The sequence below is a fragment of the Budorcas taxicolor genome, chromosome 12, assembly GCF_023091745.1.
Source record: "Budorcas taxicolor isolate Tak-1 chromosome 12, Takin1.1, whole genome shotgun sequence".
NCBI lineage: Eukaryota > Metazoa > Chordata > Mammalia > Artiodactyla > Bovidae > Budorcas > Budorcas taxicolor.
Window position 1 is genome coordinate 72742253 of NC_068921.1, and position 15771 is coordinate 72758023.

A 15771-nucleotide genomic window follows, 5' to 3' on the forward strand; every position below is an offset into this window, starting at 1 on the left:
TCGCTCAGTCATGTCTGACTCTCTGCGACCCCATGGACTGCAGCATGCCAGGCTTCCCTGTCCATCACCAACTCCTGGAGATTACTCAAACTCACATCCATCGAGTTGGTGATGCCATCCAACCATCACATCCTCTGTTGTCCCCTTCTCCTCCCGCCTTCAGTCTTTCCCAGCATCAGGGTCTTTTCCAGTGAGTCAGCTCTTCGCATTACGTGGCCAAAGTAGTGGAGTTTAGCTTCAGCATCAGTCCTTCCAATGAATATTCAGGACTGATCTCCTTTAGGATGGACTGGTTGGATCTCCTTGCAGTCCAAGGGATTCTCAAGAGTCTTCTCCAACACCACAGTTCAAAAGCATCAGTTCTTCAGCGCTCAGCTTTCTTTGTAGTCCACCTCTCACATCCATACATGACTACTGGAAAAACCATAGCTTTGACTAGACGGACCTTTGTCGGCAAAATAATGTCTCTGCTTTTTAATATGCGGTCAAGGCTGGTCATAGCTTTTCTTCTAAGGAGCAAGCGTCTTTTCCTTTCATGGCTGTGTCTTGTCACCCTACTTCAAAAATTACCAGCACCTGGTGGATGTATTTTGTCTATGCTTTCATCCTCCTCCCCAAGATTATTTTGAAGGCAGTCCGGTGGAAACTCCAACATGATGCTGGAAAATAGCCTCTCTCCAGAGTCAGTGATTGCCCTGTAGGCTAGGGAGTTCTCATAAAGCTAAAGCCTGTAGGAGTCTCCTCGTTGCTTTCTTATTCATTTCTGTTAAGGTTGCAATTTTATACACAGTGTTCAGTAACGTCTGTTAAGTAAAATGTTAATTTCCATAATCTTCATTATGAAAAGCAGGTTGTATTTTTGGATATGATATGGAATTAGGTGAAACTACAGTTGACTCTCACATTCTGAATATAATCAGTTTCTAAATCTATATGGCATACTGACTTTATCTGAAGATACAGGTTAGGAGCCTGTGTCTTCATTTTAAAATGCTTTCCTAGTTCACTGAAAACCCCCAACTAATTTCTCCAGATTATATCCACATACTCTTAAATAGGTTAGACGTTTTTACATTATTGCCCCCAAACAAGTAGGACTTTGTAGGACCCCGAGTTTTGTTTTTTCTTTTAATTTATTGTATTGAAGTATACTTGATTTACAATATTGTATTAGTTTCTGCTCTACAGCCCAGCGAGCCAGTTATACATACATATATTTGTATAAATACACATTCTTTTTCATATGCTTTTATGGTTTATCACAAGATATTGAATATAGTCCTCTGTGCTACACAGTGGGCCTTTTTGTTTAGCCATTTTATATATAAAATGGTAATCCCAGAATTCCAGGCCATCTGTCCCCCTTGGCCACTGCAAGTCTGCTCTCTACCCCTGTGAGTCTGTTGTTCATTTGTGTCGTATTTTAGGTTCCACATTTGAGTGTATGGTATTTGTCTTTCTGACTGACTGCACTCAGTTTGATAATCTCAAGGTCCATGCATGCTGCTGCAGACGGCATTAGTCCGTTCTTTTTCATGGCTGAGCAGTACTCCATCGTGTATATGGACCACATCTTCTTTATCCGCTCATCTGTCGAGGGAGATTTAGATTGTTTCCATGTCTTGGTTATTGTGATTAGTGCTGCTGTAAACATAGGGGTACATTTTATCTCTTTGAATTATAGCTTTAGGACCCTGAGTTTTTGAGACCACCAATCTAAGGTTTCCTCCTTCCTTCTCTTTTTTCCTTCTTCCTTCCTTCCTTATTTAGAGGGCTCCAGAAGGCAACCAGTGTAATAAAACACTACACAGAAACCCAGAAAATGCAGACTGGGCATATGAAGAGCTACCTTGATTAGTAGGGTGAAGAATAAGGTAAAGTGTATTTCATTTGGCTTTTGGCTGCATTAGGTGAAATCAGAAATTCACTAGCTTTTGATGATTGGAATGGCAGGTAGTTGTTGAGATAGGTTGCTCTGGCTGTCTTCCTGGACTCCTCTTTCTTCACTTGGCCCCTGTCCAGACAGTTGACCTAAGTCGCGGGTAGCCTTTTCCTCTCTCGTATTTTTTCTCTGCGCTGTGTCTGTTTCCGCTGCTGGTACTCCATGGTCTAGTCAGCATCGTGTTACCTGAGTTACTGTCACTGGGACTTTATTGATTTCCCTCTTTCCTTTTGGCTGTTTACTGGCATCTTCTAGCAGAGAAAGTAAGAGAAAGTAGTGAGAAAGACCCACTCAGTAACGAAGGCATGGTGGAGAGGAGAGCTGGCTGCAGTACTGGACTTTGAGTTCTTGAAAGCCTCATTAATCTTGAGTTCTTGGCTTTTATAAAGATACGATGTTCTTTGTGTTTGGAATGCTGGATTCCCTCTTCAGGCTTGGTATATAGGTCCATCCTTCTCACTTGTCCTTCAGGGGAGACCTCCGGGAACACCGTGTCCCCCCAACCCAGCACTGTCCAGGAGAACTTTCTGTGATGCTGGGAAATGTTCTCTATCACCCTTACTGTCCCACACACTCGCCATTAGCTAAGCAACATTTACGCTATGAGTAGTGAGACTGACAAATTGAATTTTAAATTTTATTTGGTTTTAACTGTAGGTGCTAGGTGCCTCTGCCTGTGCCCTCTCAGAGCCCTTTGTGTATTCATTCCATCCTAACACTTACTGTGTCATATGCTTTTCCAACATTTTATTATTAAACATGTTGCGAAGTTGAAACAATTTTATTGTGTACAGTCCTGTACCTATCACTTAAATTCTACTATTGATGTAATTACTACACATGCTTTTAATGCATATCTATTTGGGCATTTTTCTATCCATTAATCCTTTTGAAAAAATAATTTTCAAAATAACATCAGTGCACTTGTCCCCAAATACTTTAAGATGTGTATCATTAGTATTTGTTTTTTGCAGGGGTAAAATTTGTATATGATAAAATGTCCATTGTAAATACATATTTGCTGGATTTTGCTAACTGCATGTGCTCATGTAACCCTCGCCTCCGTCAGGGCTGGAACACTCTCAGCGTCCCAGAGACTTCTTTCTGCTCCTTCCCAGTCCTGTCTCCCACCCTCTCAAGTGATGACTGTTCAGAGTGTTTTCCCTGCAGTGGCTCCTTAGCACACTGAAAAGCTTAACATCACGTTCATTGTGAAAGAGAAATGCTGTGGCATTTAGTTTCCATATGCACCTTCTCCATGCATTTGAACTGTAGAACAACAAAAAGAGTCTATCTTCTACCTAACAAGGTGCAGCTCTTCTTGTAAGTGAAGAAACGCTCACCTGTATCCTGGTTGAGAAGATATGTTTTCAACAGTCACTGTGTGCATTACCACTGCCCTGTTCGGTACTTAGTTATAGAAAAACTAAATTGTAAAGTTAATTTCAACAGCTTGTAAATAAAAGAAAAATGGAAACTGGACAAAATCTGGTTAGTACAGTCGATTTTCTGTATTCATGGTGGTTATACTCCGTATGTCATTATGAATGTTGAATTGGCAAATATTGAACCACTGCATGTGGGAGAAAATTTGGGCTTAGGATCCTGCAAGGCCTCAGGTCACTATATGTTTGTCAACCGATCAAAACCTAACCTTGTTGTGTGTGACTTTCTGTTTAAAAATACCTTGTTTAATATAATTGGCTAACATTGAATTCATGGCCAGCAGCGTCATCATTCATGTCTGAATGAAGCTTATTTGGCAAACATGTTTTCTTTTCTTGAAAGTGTTTTGCTTGGGCTGTACAGCTTGCAGGACCTTAGTTCCCCTACCAGGGAGGGATTGAACCCACATCCCTGACAGTGGAAGCTCAGAGTCTTAACCACTGGACGACTAGGGAATTCCCCAAACGTATTTTTTTGAAAGGCCCAGTACGGTCTCTTGCGTTTAGGAACATTAGGAAGTACTGTGCTTGGGGGACAGTTTTAAACAGTGAAATCAATGAAAAAGAAGGAAAAAAATGATAGAGAACAGTTGTTTATAACATGAGAGGTGACACAGGATGGAGAATCCCCTTGTTTGACTTCAGCTCAGAACATGCTCTTCACCTGTCCCAAGTATGTCCCCATTCTGCACATATACATGTCCTCAAATGACCGCCAGGGGGCCTTGAATATTAGTTTGGAGATTACAAATGAGTTTTAGGGGGTTACAAATTAATTTTAGTGAGTGGGCAAATTCTGAGACACAATCTGAATTGTGAGGCTTGACTATATATATACAAATAAACAGATGCGTATAAACAAGCAGAGAGAACATGTGCAAAGCCACCGCAGTCTTGAGTCTGTAATTAGTCATGAGGTCATAGTTGATATATACGGCATCCTTTGTTAACTTCCTGTCCCATACTTTTCGTGCCTTCTGCTGGAACCTCCGCTCCTCTGGCTTCTTCACCTGATGGTGTAACTGAAACCCTCATTTCTGAAGGGTCTGAGTGCTCAATTGCCCTGTTTTTTGGTTGCTATAGTTTTAAATTAATCTTTAGTGTTGGGCACGGAAGGACTAAGGCCCCAGAGAGTCCCCTAGGGTCCAGGGGTACCCCTCTTTGCCACCGTAGCAGCAGAGCCCATTTCTCCTTGATCAGAAACTCCCTGCAGCTGGGCAGCTCGCTGCTGCTTTATCTCAGCTTCATGCTGCAAGAGGTTTGTATCTTGGAACCAAAACACTCAGCAACCATCTTAGTGAATTCTAATTGTATAATCCCTTTTGGGGATAGCATTTAAAATAAATATTATTTGCTGTTTAAATAAAATTTAAAAATATTGACCAATTCTGGTTGAAATAGGTTAATAAATGCATAATGTTCAATGCATATTAGCCAATATAAGGATTTTCCATGTAGCTGAGACTTTTAACTGTAAGTACTGAGAAAAATTTAAGATAATTTTGACAGAAGACTTTTCTCAATATATTATAGTTGTCTTTAAGTTTGGTGGGCTATGTGGTTTTTGTCAAAACTACTCAACTTTGCATTATAGCATGAAAGCAGCATTAAGCCAGGTACAGTGAAGGGGCGTGACTATGTTCCAGTAGAATTTTATTTACAGAAGCAGTTTGCTGACCTCTATTCTAGAAAGTGGGCACACATCAGTTAATGAAACCAGATACAGTATTATATTCTACTCTTCTTAATATAAACCTTTACAACCCATTCCCATGCATGTTCCATGAGTTTCTGCTAGTTTATCAGCAAAGTCTTGCAATTCTTTTGGTGTATAAACTATTTTTTCTTTTTCTTTCTTTCTTTCTTTTTTTTTTTTACAATTTTTTATTGGAGTATCTTTGCTTTACAATGTTGTTAGTTTCTGCTCTACATCAGAGTGACTCAGTTATACATATCTCCCATCTTTTCAGATTCCCTTCCCACGTAGGTAACGACAGAGCATTAAGTAGTAAATTGTTTTCTTCAGGTCACAGTACATATACCTGCCTGGTGACATCCGGAGTGGTTAGGTGTGTCTGAGTGAGCATCCCCTTTCATGGCTTCTGCCCTGAGTGGTTGTCCTTGGAATTTTAAGCGGTGGAAGGCTGAGTGCACTGACCGTGGATGGCAAGCTGCTTCTATGGGTAAGGCAGGCTCAGAAGGACTTGGAGGTTAAATTGGTCCATTTCATGTAGGTTACAACCAGATGTCTCCATTTTAAGTTTGAGGGTCCCATTCTTTACTAATATGTTCTAGATACCTTAGGAGAGACTTGGAGAGACTCTGAATTCAACTATTGTTTTAATCTAGTGATCCTGAAAATTAAATTTTGTGTTTGATTTCCAGCTAAATCATCTCTATGGCTACAAAAAATGAAGAGTTTGTTTTAGGGGCTACCATGGACTCTCTCAGCTAGGAGTTAGCCCTGAGCTTTTCTTCCCTCTTTAAGTACTCTGGTGTGCTCCAAGGAGTCACCCCACAGTCCTTAATTTCATCATTACTGCCATTACGGTCAAGTGCAGCAGCCACGTGGGTTTCCCAGCCATGTGCCTCAGTTTGTGGCATGTCAACTGCAAATGATATCTTCATTAATTAATTCTATACCTGCTATAAATTACTGACTCATTTCTCATGGACACAGAATTCAGCAACAGCGCTCAAGCTCAAGGGCATGACCAAACCAATCCTTAAATCCCATTTTTGTGGCTCTGTGTCTTGGAATCACTCCCAATACCAATTGTGTATGAAAGTCTGGTTCTCTTCAGGAGACAGAAACCTCGTAGTTATTTTAAAAGAGGAAGTTTAATGTGAAGAACTGTTATGAAGGAGGGCGACTGTAATGGTGTCAAAGGAACTCTGCAGGGTAGTCCAGGACCGAGAGGCAGTCCCCAGGGAAGGGCCAGCCTGGAGGGGTCCCCTCCCCAAGGCTGGGGTGCAGACCTCATTGGAGACAGTGCAGTTGCAGCCCATTTGTTGATAGAAAAGTTTGCTTAGTTGCCGGGGCTAGAGCTGGTCCACAGCAGCTGGGGAAGCAAGAAGCCACCTTCTCAGGTGTGTGGTGTCCTCGTGGGCAGTCATGTGTGACCGAGGCTCCAGGTGGCCGAGGGACTGGACCCTGAATGCGTGGCTAGGACAGGGCCCCTCTGGAGGTGGGCCCCCTGCACACCACGCGGCAGGGGCCAGAAGAAAGGAACGGCAGCCACAGGAACCAGGAGGGGAGCTTCCTTCAGCGCCCTTTACTGTCAAAGCCCAACCTGTGCTCAGTGTAGAGAAATGCTTACCCACCCCAGTCCCTTATTACAGTCCGTACTGGAGGACGGATGCGGAGCTGAGAGGCGGCACGTCGGTTGATTATCGGCCTGTCGGTCAGATGCTGCTGTCTACTCCCAGCTCCCCAGTAGGTCCCCATTTTGCTCAGAGTGAAACCAAAGCTGAACATAGTCAGGCGCCTCTACTACTCTGACCCCATCTCATTTGTCATCTCCCTCGTTGGCTCTGTGGTGGTCATCCAGCCCTCCCTGCTGTTTCTGGAACACAACCTGGTAGGCATCTGACCCCAGGGCCTTCGCACTAGGTGGTTGTCCTTCTTGGCAAACTTTTCCTAGCTAGATACCTGCATGGTGAGTCCTCACTTTCTTCAGGCAGGTCTTTGCTCAGGGAGGCCCGTGACCACCTTGTTTGACACTGAAAGCCCCACTGCTCCTGACCCTCCACCCAGGCAGCTCGCCTTTTCACCTCCCATACTTAAGTCTGACTCTTGCTGCTGTAACGTCAGGTGCCACGAGTGACTGAGGTTTTTGTTTGCTTCGCTCACTTATCCCAAATATGTAGAACAGTGCCTGGTGCCCTGTAGTTGCTCAATAAGTTCTTGATTATTACAGTGGATTCTAATATTCATTAAAGTGAGATTCTAGTTAAACAGAGCAGTTCTAATTTTGTTGTTGTTGCCCAAAAAAGTTTAAGTATTTTTGCTACTTACTGTGTTACCCAGTTTTCCTTGTATTTTGTAGAGTAGGTATGTTCTTTGGACTGATGAGGTTAACGCAGGTATATTTTCGGGTGGATTATACACTGTAAAATGAAGCCCTGTACTTGATTGTTGCTTTCTTTAGCTCACTTTTCAGCTCCTGTGACTTTTTTCATCTGAGTAGATGACTGAAGCAGACAACTATATTTTTAACTTTGTATTAGTGAGAGTTCACTTGTGGTTCATGGAAAGTTAATTAGTTATTTTTTTGTTTGTTTGTTTTTAGGTGCTGAATGTGGAGTAAATGCAGATGTTGAGAAACATCTCGAATTGGGCAAGAAGCTCCTCGCAGCTGGACAGCTCGCGGACGCTTTATCTCAGTTTCATGCTGCAGTAGGTTTGTATCTTGGAGTCAAGACACGAAGTGGCTGTCTTGTGAATTCTGATTTGGTAGCTCTTTTTTGGGATAACGTTTAAAATAAATAGTATTTATGGTTTAAGTAAAGTATTTTAAAATGTTTACAGGATTCTGGGTGAAATAGATTAATAAAGTAAATACACAACACTTGAGAGTCCCTTGGACTGCAAGGAGATGCAACCAGTCCATTCTGAAGGAGATCAGCCCTGGGATTTCTTTGGAGGGAATGATGCTAAAGCTGAAACTCCAGTACTTTGGCCGTCTCATGCGAAGAGTTGACTCATTGGAAAAGACCCTGATGCTGGGAGGGATTGGGGGCAGGAGGAGAAGGGGATGACCGAGGATGAGATGGCTGGATGGCATCACTGACCCGATGGACGTGAGTCTGAGTGAACTCTGGGAGTTGGTGATGGACAGGGAGGTCTGGCGTGCTGCAATTCATGGGGTCGCAAAGAGTTGGACATGACTGAGCGACTGAACTGAACTGACTGAGCATGAGAAAATTTTCAATGTAATCGAGACTTAATAGTCATCCCTAGATAGCCTCAGGGGGTTGCTTCCAGGACCCCCTTGGATGCCAAGATCTGTGGATACTCAAGTCCCTCATATAAAATGATGTAGTATTTGGATGTAATCCACACACATCCTCCTGTATACTTGAATCATCCCTAGGTTACTTATAATATAGTGCAAATACTATGTAAATGTAATGCAGATGCTCTGTGAATAGCTGTGAATAGCTCTGAGAAAATTTTTTCCCAGATATTTATATCTGTGGTTGCAGAACCTGCAGGTACGGAGGTACTGTATATATTTTTCTGCCTTCTGAAACAGATTTCACTGAATAACAGTTTAATTTTCTTGAAGATTTGAGAGCAATGATGTGATAGTTACTTGGAGGTCTTTGGGGGAATCCTGCAGTTCATTGCCTGTTCATTGTTGGTTAGACTCCCTCTGCCCCTTAATCTGTTACTTTTTATTGCTTGCTTATGTCTGCCTGGAGCATCAACTGTCTTTGTAGACAGTTTAATCTTACAGGACTGTGAGAGATGAGATGACCAGAATACATGTTAATAGGGTGTGAATGAGGTCTTAAGGGTTTTCTTATGAGTCACTGTATCAGCTTTTTGACATTGATACTCTTCATTCCTTTTTAATTTACTTACATGGTCTCACCTTTATTTGGGATGCTGAAGAGTGACAAGTCAACCTGCAGAGTAAGGAGTGATGTAATTTCAATCAGATACAGTTCTGCTCACTGAAAGAATTACTCTATTGTAATTTACTGTATAAGCAAGAAGTAGTTAGGTTTTGGCTTGGTGATGATGTTTTTCTTCATGCTTTTTAGATTTTTATTACTGATGTTACTAACTCTCTGGAATATTAGGAAACCCAGATTTTAATCATAGCTTTGACACTTGATTATTCTGTGACATTGGTGAAGTTATGTAAGAAAATGCAGGCTTAAATTAGAAGTGACCTGCATGTTCCCAGCAGTTTTTACCCTGCCACTCAAAAAGGGCATTCTGTGAAGACTAGATGAGAGAACTGTGTATAAAGATTTCTTTGAAAATAGGGGATGATCACATGTGTAAGGTATATAGAAATATTGTGTCTTTGAAAATTAAGGCTTTTCTAAAGACAGAGTTAGTATGTTAATAGGGTTTTCTTAATTATGTGCACTTTTGATGATGAGCTGGCCTTGGGAAGTCACAGGTGGTTGGCATGGCCGTTCGCACTCGTTCCTTTTCGCTGGCGGCCTGTGCTGTGTGGCCGGGTCTCCCAAGCCCGCACTTCCCCGCTGATCTGAGTTGTCTCCAGTGCTGCAGTGTGGCAGCTACTGCCTTAGATAATGCAAGTCTTAAAAATATATTCTTTCTTGCTACTGTGAGAATAGTTGCAGAAACATGTACATCTACTCATTTTGTACTTTATTATTTGCTTTAGTTAATCTCACAAAAAAATTGGAACATTAAGGGCCATGGCATATTGTTAATGTCGTTTAAAATGACTGCCTATTTTTCTTTAGCTTCACTACCCTACAAGGATTCCACAGATGGCTCTTCCCCAAAAATAACCAATAAAATACTTATTGTCTACACTGAAAGACATAAATTAGTAACGCTAAAACATGGTAATTTATTTGTGAAATTCAGAAAGGGAGAAAGTGAGACACTGCTAATGCATTCAGAATTTGAATAGAAATGTCCTCTTCATGGTAATGTGGCAAGTAGCAGTGATTCTCAAATGGTACACTTCCCATAATTTGAGGAAGACCTGTATGTTTTGAGACAATCATCATTTTAGTTTATATAAAACACTGATGTTTTATAATTAACCATAGAAAGTAGAGTTTAAATTATAGTTGATGGGAATATATAGTAGATTGGGATGGGGTGATGTGGTATCATGGCCTGTTGAATCTTTTTAAGAGGTGTTTGTTGATGAGAAAAGAGCTGTAGGTCTTCTATTTCAGGTATCTTATTTACCAAACATCAGATTTAGTGTGGCCATGTTCACTGCTTCAGATAACCAGGGGGTTAGTGAGAGTCTCTTGTAAACAGTGAGTTAGTCTGGGTCTCCTGACTTTTAGACCAGCAAGTTGTGCAGTTACTGTAGTTACTGTTGTAGATCAAAAGATTGAAGAGCTGTGCCACTGTAAAAGGTACAATTTTTATTGTGTGTGTGGTAAAATACCACCCAGAATTTTAGTTCAGTTTAGTTACTCAGTCGTGTCCGACTCTTTGTGACCCCATGGACTGCAGCGTGCCAGGCTTCCCTGTCCATCACCAGCTTCTTACTCGGAATCATGTCTACTGAGTCGGTGATGCCATCCAACCTACTCGTCCTCTGTTGTCCTCTTGTCCTCCCATCTCCAATCTTTCCCAGCTTCAGGGTCTTTTCAAATGAGTCAGTTCTTTGCATCAGGTGGCCAAAGTAGTGGAGTTTCAGCATCAGTCCTTCCAATGAACACTCAGGACTGATCTCCTTTAGGATGGACTGGTTGAATCTCCTTGCAGTCCAAGAGACTCTCAAGAGTCTTCTCCATCACCACGGTTCAAAAGCATCAATTCTTCGGCGCTCAGCTTTCTTTGTAGTCCAACTCTCACATCCATACATGACTACTGGAAAAACCATAGCCTTGCACAGTAATGTCTCTGCTTTTTAAAATGCTGTCTAGGTTGGCCATAGTTTTTCTTCCAAGGAGCAAACATCTTTTGATTTCATGGCTGCAGTGATTGTGGAGAAAATAAAGTCTGTCATTGTTTCCATTGTTTCCCATCAATTTTCTATGAAGTGATGGGACCAGATGCCATGGTCTTAGTTTTGAATGTTGAGTTTTAAGCCAACTTTTTCACTCTCCTCTTTCACTTTGGTCAAGAGGCTCTTTAGTTCATCTTCACTTTCTGCCATAAGGGTGGTGTCATCTGCATATCTGAGGTTATTGATATTTCTCCCAGCAATCTTGATTCCAGCTTGTGCTTTATTCATCCCAGTGTTTCTCATTGTGTACTCTGCATACAAGTTAAATAAGCAGGGTGACAATATACAGCCTTAACATACTCCTTTTCTGATTTGGAACCAGTCTGTTGTTCTGTGTCCGGTTGTAACTGTTGCTTCTTGACCTGCATACAGATTTCTCAGGAGGCAGGTCAAGTGGTCTGATATTCCCATCTCTTTAAGAATTTTCCACAGTTCGTTGTGATCCACACAGTCAGAGGCTTTGGCATAGTCAATAAAGCAGAAGTAGATGTTTTTATTGAACTGTCTTGCTTTTTTGATGTTGGCAATTTGATCTTTGGTCCCTCTGCCTTGAACATCTTGAACGTCTGAAAGTTCAGCTTGAACATCTGAAAGTTCATGGTTCACGTACTATTGAAGCCTGGCTTGGAGAATTTTGAGCATTACTTTGCTAGCATGTGGGAGGAGTGCAATTGTGCAGTAGTTTGAGCATTCTTTGGCATTGCCTTTCTTTGGGGTTGGCATGAAAACTGACCTTTTCCAGTCCTGTGCCCACTGCTGAGTTTTCCAAATTTGCTGACATACTGAGTGCAGCACTTTCACAGCTTCATCTTTTAGGATTTGAAATAGCTCAACTGGAATTCTGTCACCTCCACTAGCTTTGTTTGTGGAGAAGGCAATGGCACCCCACTCCAGTACTCTTGCCTGGAAAATCCCATGGAAGGAGCAGCCTGGTGGGCTGCAGTCCATGGGGTCGCTAAGAGTCGGACACAACTGAGCGACTTCACTTTGACTTTTCACTTTCATGCATTGGAGAAGGAAATGGCAACCCACTCCAGTGTTCTTGCCTGGAGAATCTCAGGGATGGTGGAGCCTGGTGGGCTGCTGTCTCTGGGGTCGCGCAGAGTCGGACACGACTGAAGCGACTTAGCAGCAGTAGCAGCAGGTTTGTTTGTAGTGATGCTTCCTAAGGCCCACTTGATTTCTCATTCCAGGATGTCTGGCTCTAGGTGAGTGATCACACCATCATGGTTATCTGAGTCATGAAGATCTTTTTTGTTCAGTTCTTTGTATTCTTGCCACCTCTTCTTAATATCTTCTGCTTCTGTTAGGTCCCTACCATTTCTGTCCTTTATTGAGTCCATCTTTGCATGAAATGTTGCCTTGGTATCTCTAATTTTCTTGAAGAGATCTCAAGATCTCTGGTCTTTCCCATTCTATTGTTTGCCTCTATTTCTTTGCACTGATGACTGAAGAAGGCTTTATTATCTCTCCTTGCTATTCTTTAGAACTCTGCATTCAAATGAGTATATCTTTCCTTTTCTCCTTTGCCTTGTGCTTCTCTTCATTTCACAGCTATTTGTAAGCCCTCCTCAGACAACCATTTTGCCTTTTTGCATTTCTTTTTCTTGGGCATGGTCTTGATCACTGCCTCCTGTATAGTGTCAGAAACCTCTGTCCATAGTTCTAAAATATCACCCATAATTTAGGACACTGCTTTAAACTGACTTTATAAAAAAATTCATTAAATGTTTATGCTTCCAGACTTCTAAATTTCATAATGTACTTTATCTTTTCAACTTTTCCTGTGATTAGAAATTGATGTTAGAGTTTGTAATATAATTTGGGTAGTGGCATCGGGTGTATCAATGCATCATTTTTTGTTATGTTATAGCTGACAGTATTTATGGTTGTGGCATCCTTTTCTCATTTTCATTTTTGAAAAATTATGTGGTTTACATTTTGAAAATTACTTATGCATGGTGTATTTTATAAATGCATTTTTACACAGAAAAATGTTTATGTATTAAAACTCAGTAGCAGCACAGATAACTATAGTACAGCTCTGTTGGTGATGTGGTTTTTGCATCTGGCATATAGATATTTTTTGGCAGGAGTTTTAAGATTTGGAACTGTTTGGGTGTTGGTGTCACTTTTTAAATAGTCTTCTGAAATAGTTGCATCTATTTCACTTTAAAAAAAAATTTATTGATTGATTTGGCTGCATCAGGTCTCAGCTGGGGACACATGGGGTCTTCACTGGGCCCGCAGGCTTAGTTGCTCTGTGACATATGGGATCTTAGTTCCCCGATGAGGGGTCAGACCCACATCCTGTGCATTGAAAGCCCGATTCTTAACCACTGGACCACCAGGGAAGTTTCGCCTCTGTTTCAGTTTTATGGAGTAGTCAGACACAGGTTTTGTTTTGAGATTTTATCCTTAAGAAAGCGCAGTGCAGGTTCCTGCAGTGAGGATGCGCTGCCTCTCATCTCTGCAGCATGGTCTTAACGTGGACAGTAACACTAGGGGCTGAAACATTTCTTTGGTAGACCTTGCAGAATGTCTTAGGTATATCTGGCATGAATGAATGTCTAAAGTGGTGGATTAAATGGTAGACATGAATGAAATGATAGATTTCTTCAACTGCTTGGTAAGAAAACCAGTATCACACGTAACATAATTTTGCTAAATCCATGGGTGCATTAATTTGGTACTTAAACATATTGTGGTGCTTTCTCATTGAATTTAAACTTGTGAAAAGGGGATGAACATTCCTTTTGACATTTACTCAAAAGGGAGCAAAGAATATTTTAGTGACTTGCCGAAGGTCACAATCCAGTGCAGAAGATTGTAAACTTCTTAAGGATAGGTACTATTTTACTGTTGTTATTATTATTACTATTTTAGTCTCTGGTGGGGCTGAGTAAAAGTTTGAATGAATGAAGGGATAGAGTTGGGTTAGCTGAGAGCAAGAATGAAAAGTTTTTTTTAATTAATTAATTTAAATTGGAGGCTAATTACTTTTCAATATTGTGGTGGTTTTTGCCACACAGTGACATGAATCAACCACGGGTGTACATGTGTCCCCCATCCAGAACCCCCCTGGCACCTCCCTCCGCACCCCATCCCTCTGGGTCATCCCAGTGCACCGGCTTTGAGTGCCCTGTTTCATGTGTTGAACTTGGACTGCTGATCTGTTTCACATATGGTAATATACACATTTCACTGCTGAAGAATGAAAAGTTTTTTGTACCTCCATAGAGGTGATGTTCTTTCTGCCTCCTGCTGCCTCCGTTTACAGCGTCACTTGTAATTGGCTTTCTGATGTTTTTCTCCAGATAGTAGTTGTATTTTTCTTTATCAGGGCTAATTTTCTCATATTTGAATTGTTTGACAGTTTTAGGATTAGATTAGACTTTCATTTCTCACATTCAAATTTTGAATAAACTAGTAAAACACTTTGACATGTTTTCGAATGAAGTCTAATACTTCCATATGTAGGCTTGCTTGCATATAATTTAAATAATGAACTGTGTTGTCTCTGGATGGATAATAGGGAAAGTTATTATTTTCAATGTTATCAAATCTTATAATGTGAGAAACTAAGGATGTTGCTTAAACCAGTTCTTGTTCAGCTGCTCCTTTATGTATAATGATACAGAAATGGGCACGGATTCTGGGAACTGATAGTATTTTAAGATGAAGAACCAGGAAAGGCTGTTTTGATTTTCCATTTAAGTGTCCCTGTATCACTGAGCACATTGAATCTTGATTCATATGTTGAGCCATTGACATTTGATTCCTTGTTTTTAATAGGTTCAGTGTTATAAATTGGGCTTCCAATCCCATTTTATATCTTAAAATACCTAAAAACTGAATAGTAAAATAAGGGAAAGTGAACGTTCCCCCCCCCCAAATTTTATGTAGACTTTTTATATGGGGATATCAAATACATAATAAAAAGCTTTCTCACCCATAATCTTCTCTGAAGGTTTTTCTGCATAAAAACATTTGACCATGTTTTTCCCTGGCTGCCTCATTCTTTCACTTTTTTATTGTAGTGAAATATACAAATCAGAATTCCCCGTTGTAACCATTTTTAAGCCTGTGGTTCAGTGGCGTGAAGCGCATTGGCATTGTGGTGCAGCCACCAGCACCATCCATCTCCAGAACTTGTTCATCATGTCAGAGTGAAGCCGTGCCCATTATGCAGCTGTTTCCCATTTCTGATCCCCTTCTTTTCTCAGACCTGGCCAGCCAGCACTCTAATGTCCGTCTTTAAAACTTTGACTACTCTCGGTACCTCATAGAAGTGGAAACGTACTCTGTTTGTCTTTTGTGTCTGGTTTATTCCACTTATGATAGTGTCTTCAGGCCTCATTCATACTGTAGCATTTGTCAGAATTCGATTCCTTTTTGAAGGCTGATTCATACCCCGTTGTCTGTATATGCCACATTTCATTTGTCCACTCGCCCGCCTGTGGGCATTTAGCTTGTTTCCTCTGTTGGGCTGCTGTGAATAATGCTGCTCTGGATATGGGTATACAGTTACCAGCTTTCCATTCTTTTTCTTCAGGGTTATACCTTAATAGTCCCCTCCCTCTGTATTGCCCCTCCCATCTTCCCTCTTCCCGCTGGTAACCGTTAGCTTGTTCTTTGTATCAATGAGTCTAGTTATACCGAGTTCATTGTATTTTTAAAGGTTCCATATATAAGT

The 15771-nt window shown here is 41.2% G+C and overlaps 1 protein-coding gene across 1 annotated transcript in view; it reads left to right on the forward strand.

The window, feature by feature from the left end:
* Positions 1-15771, forward strand: part of LOC128057776 (dnaJ homolog subfamily C member 3) — a 58084-nt gene that overhangs the window by 13106 nt on the left and 29207 nt on the right. The window contains exon 2 of the mRNA XM_052650278.1: positions 7680-7790. Coding sequence (XP_052506238.1) covers positions 7680-7790 — 111 coding nt within the window. The remainder of the gene's footprint in view (positions 1-7679; positions 7791-15771) is intronic.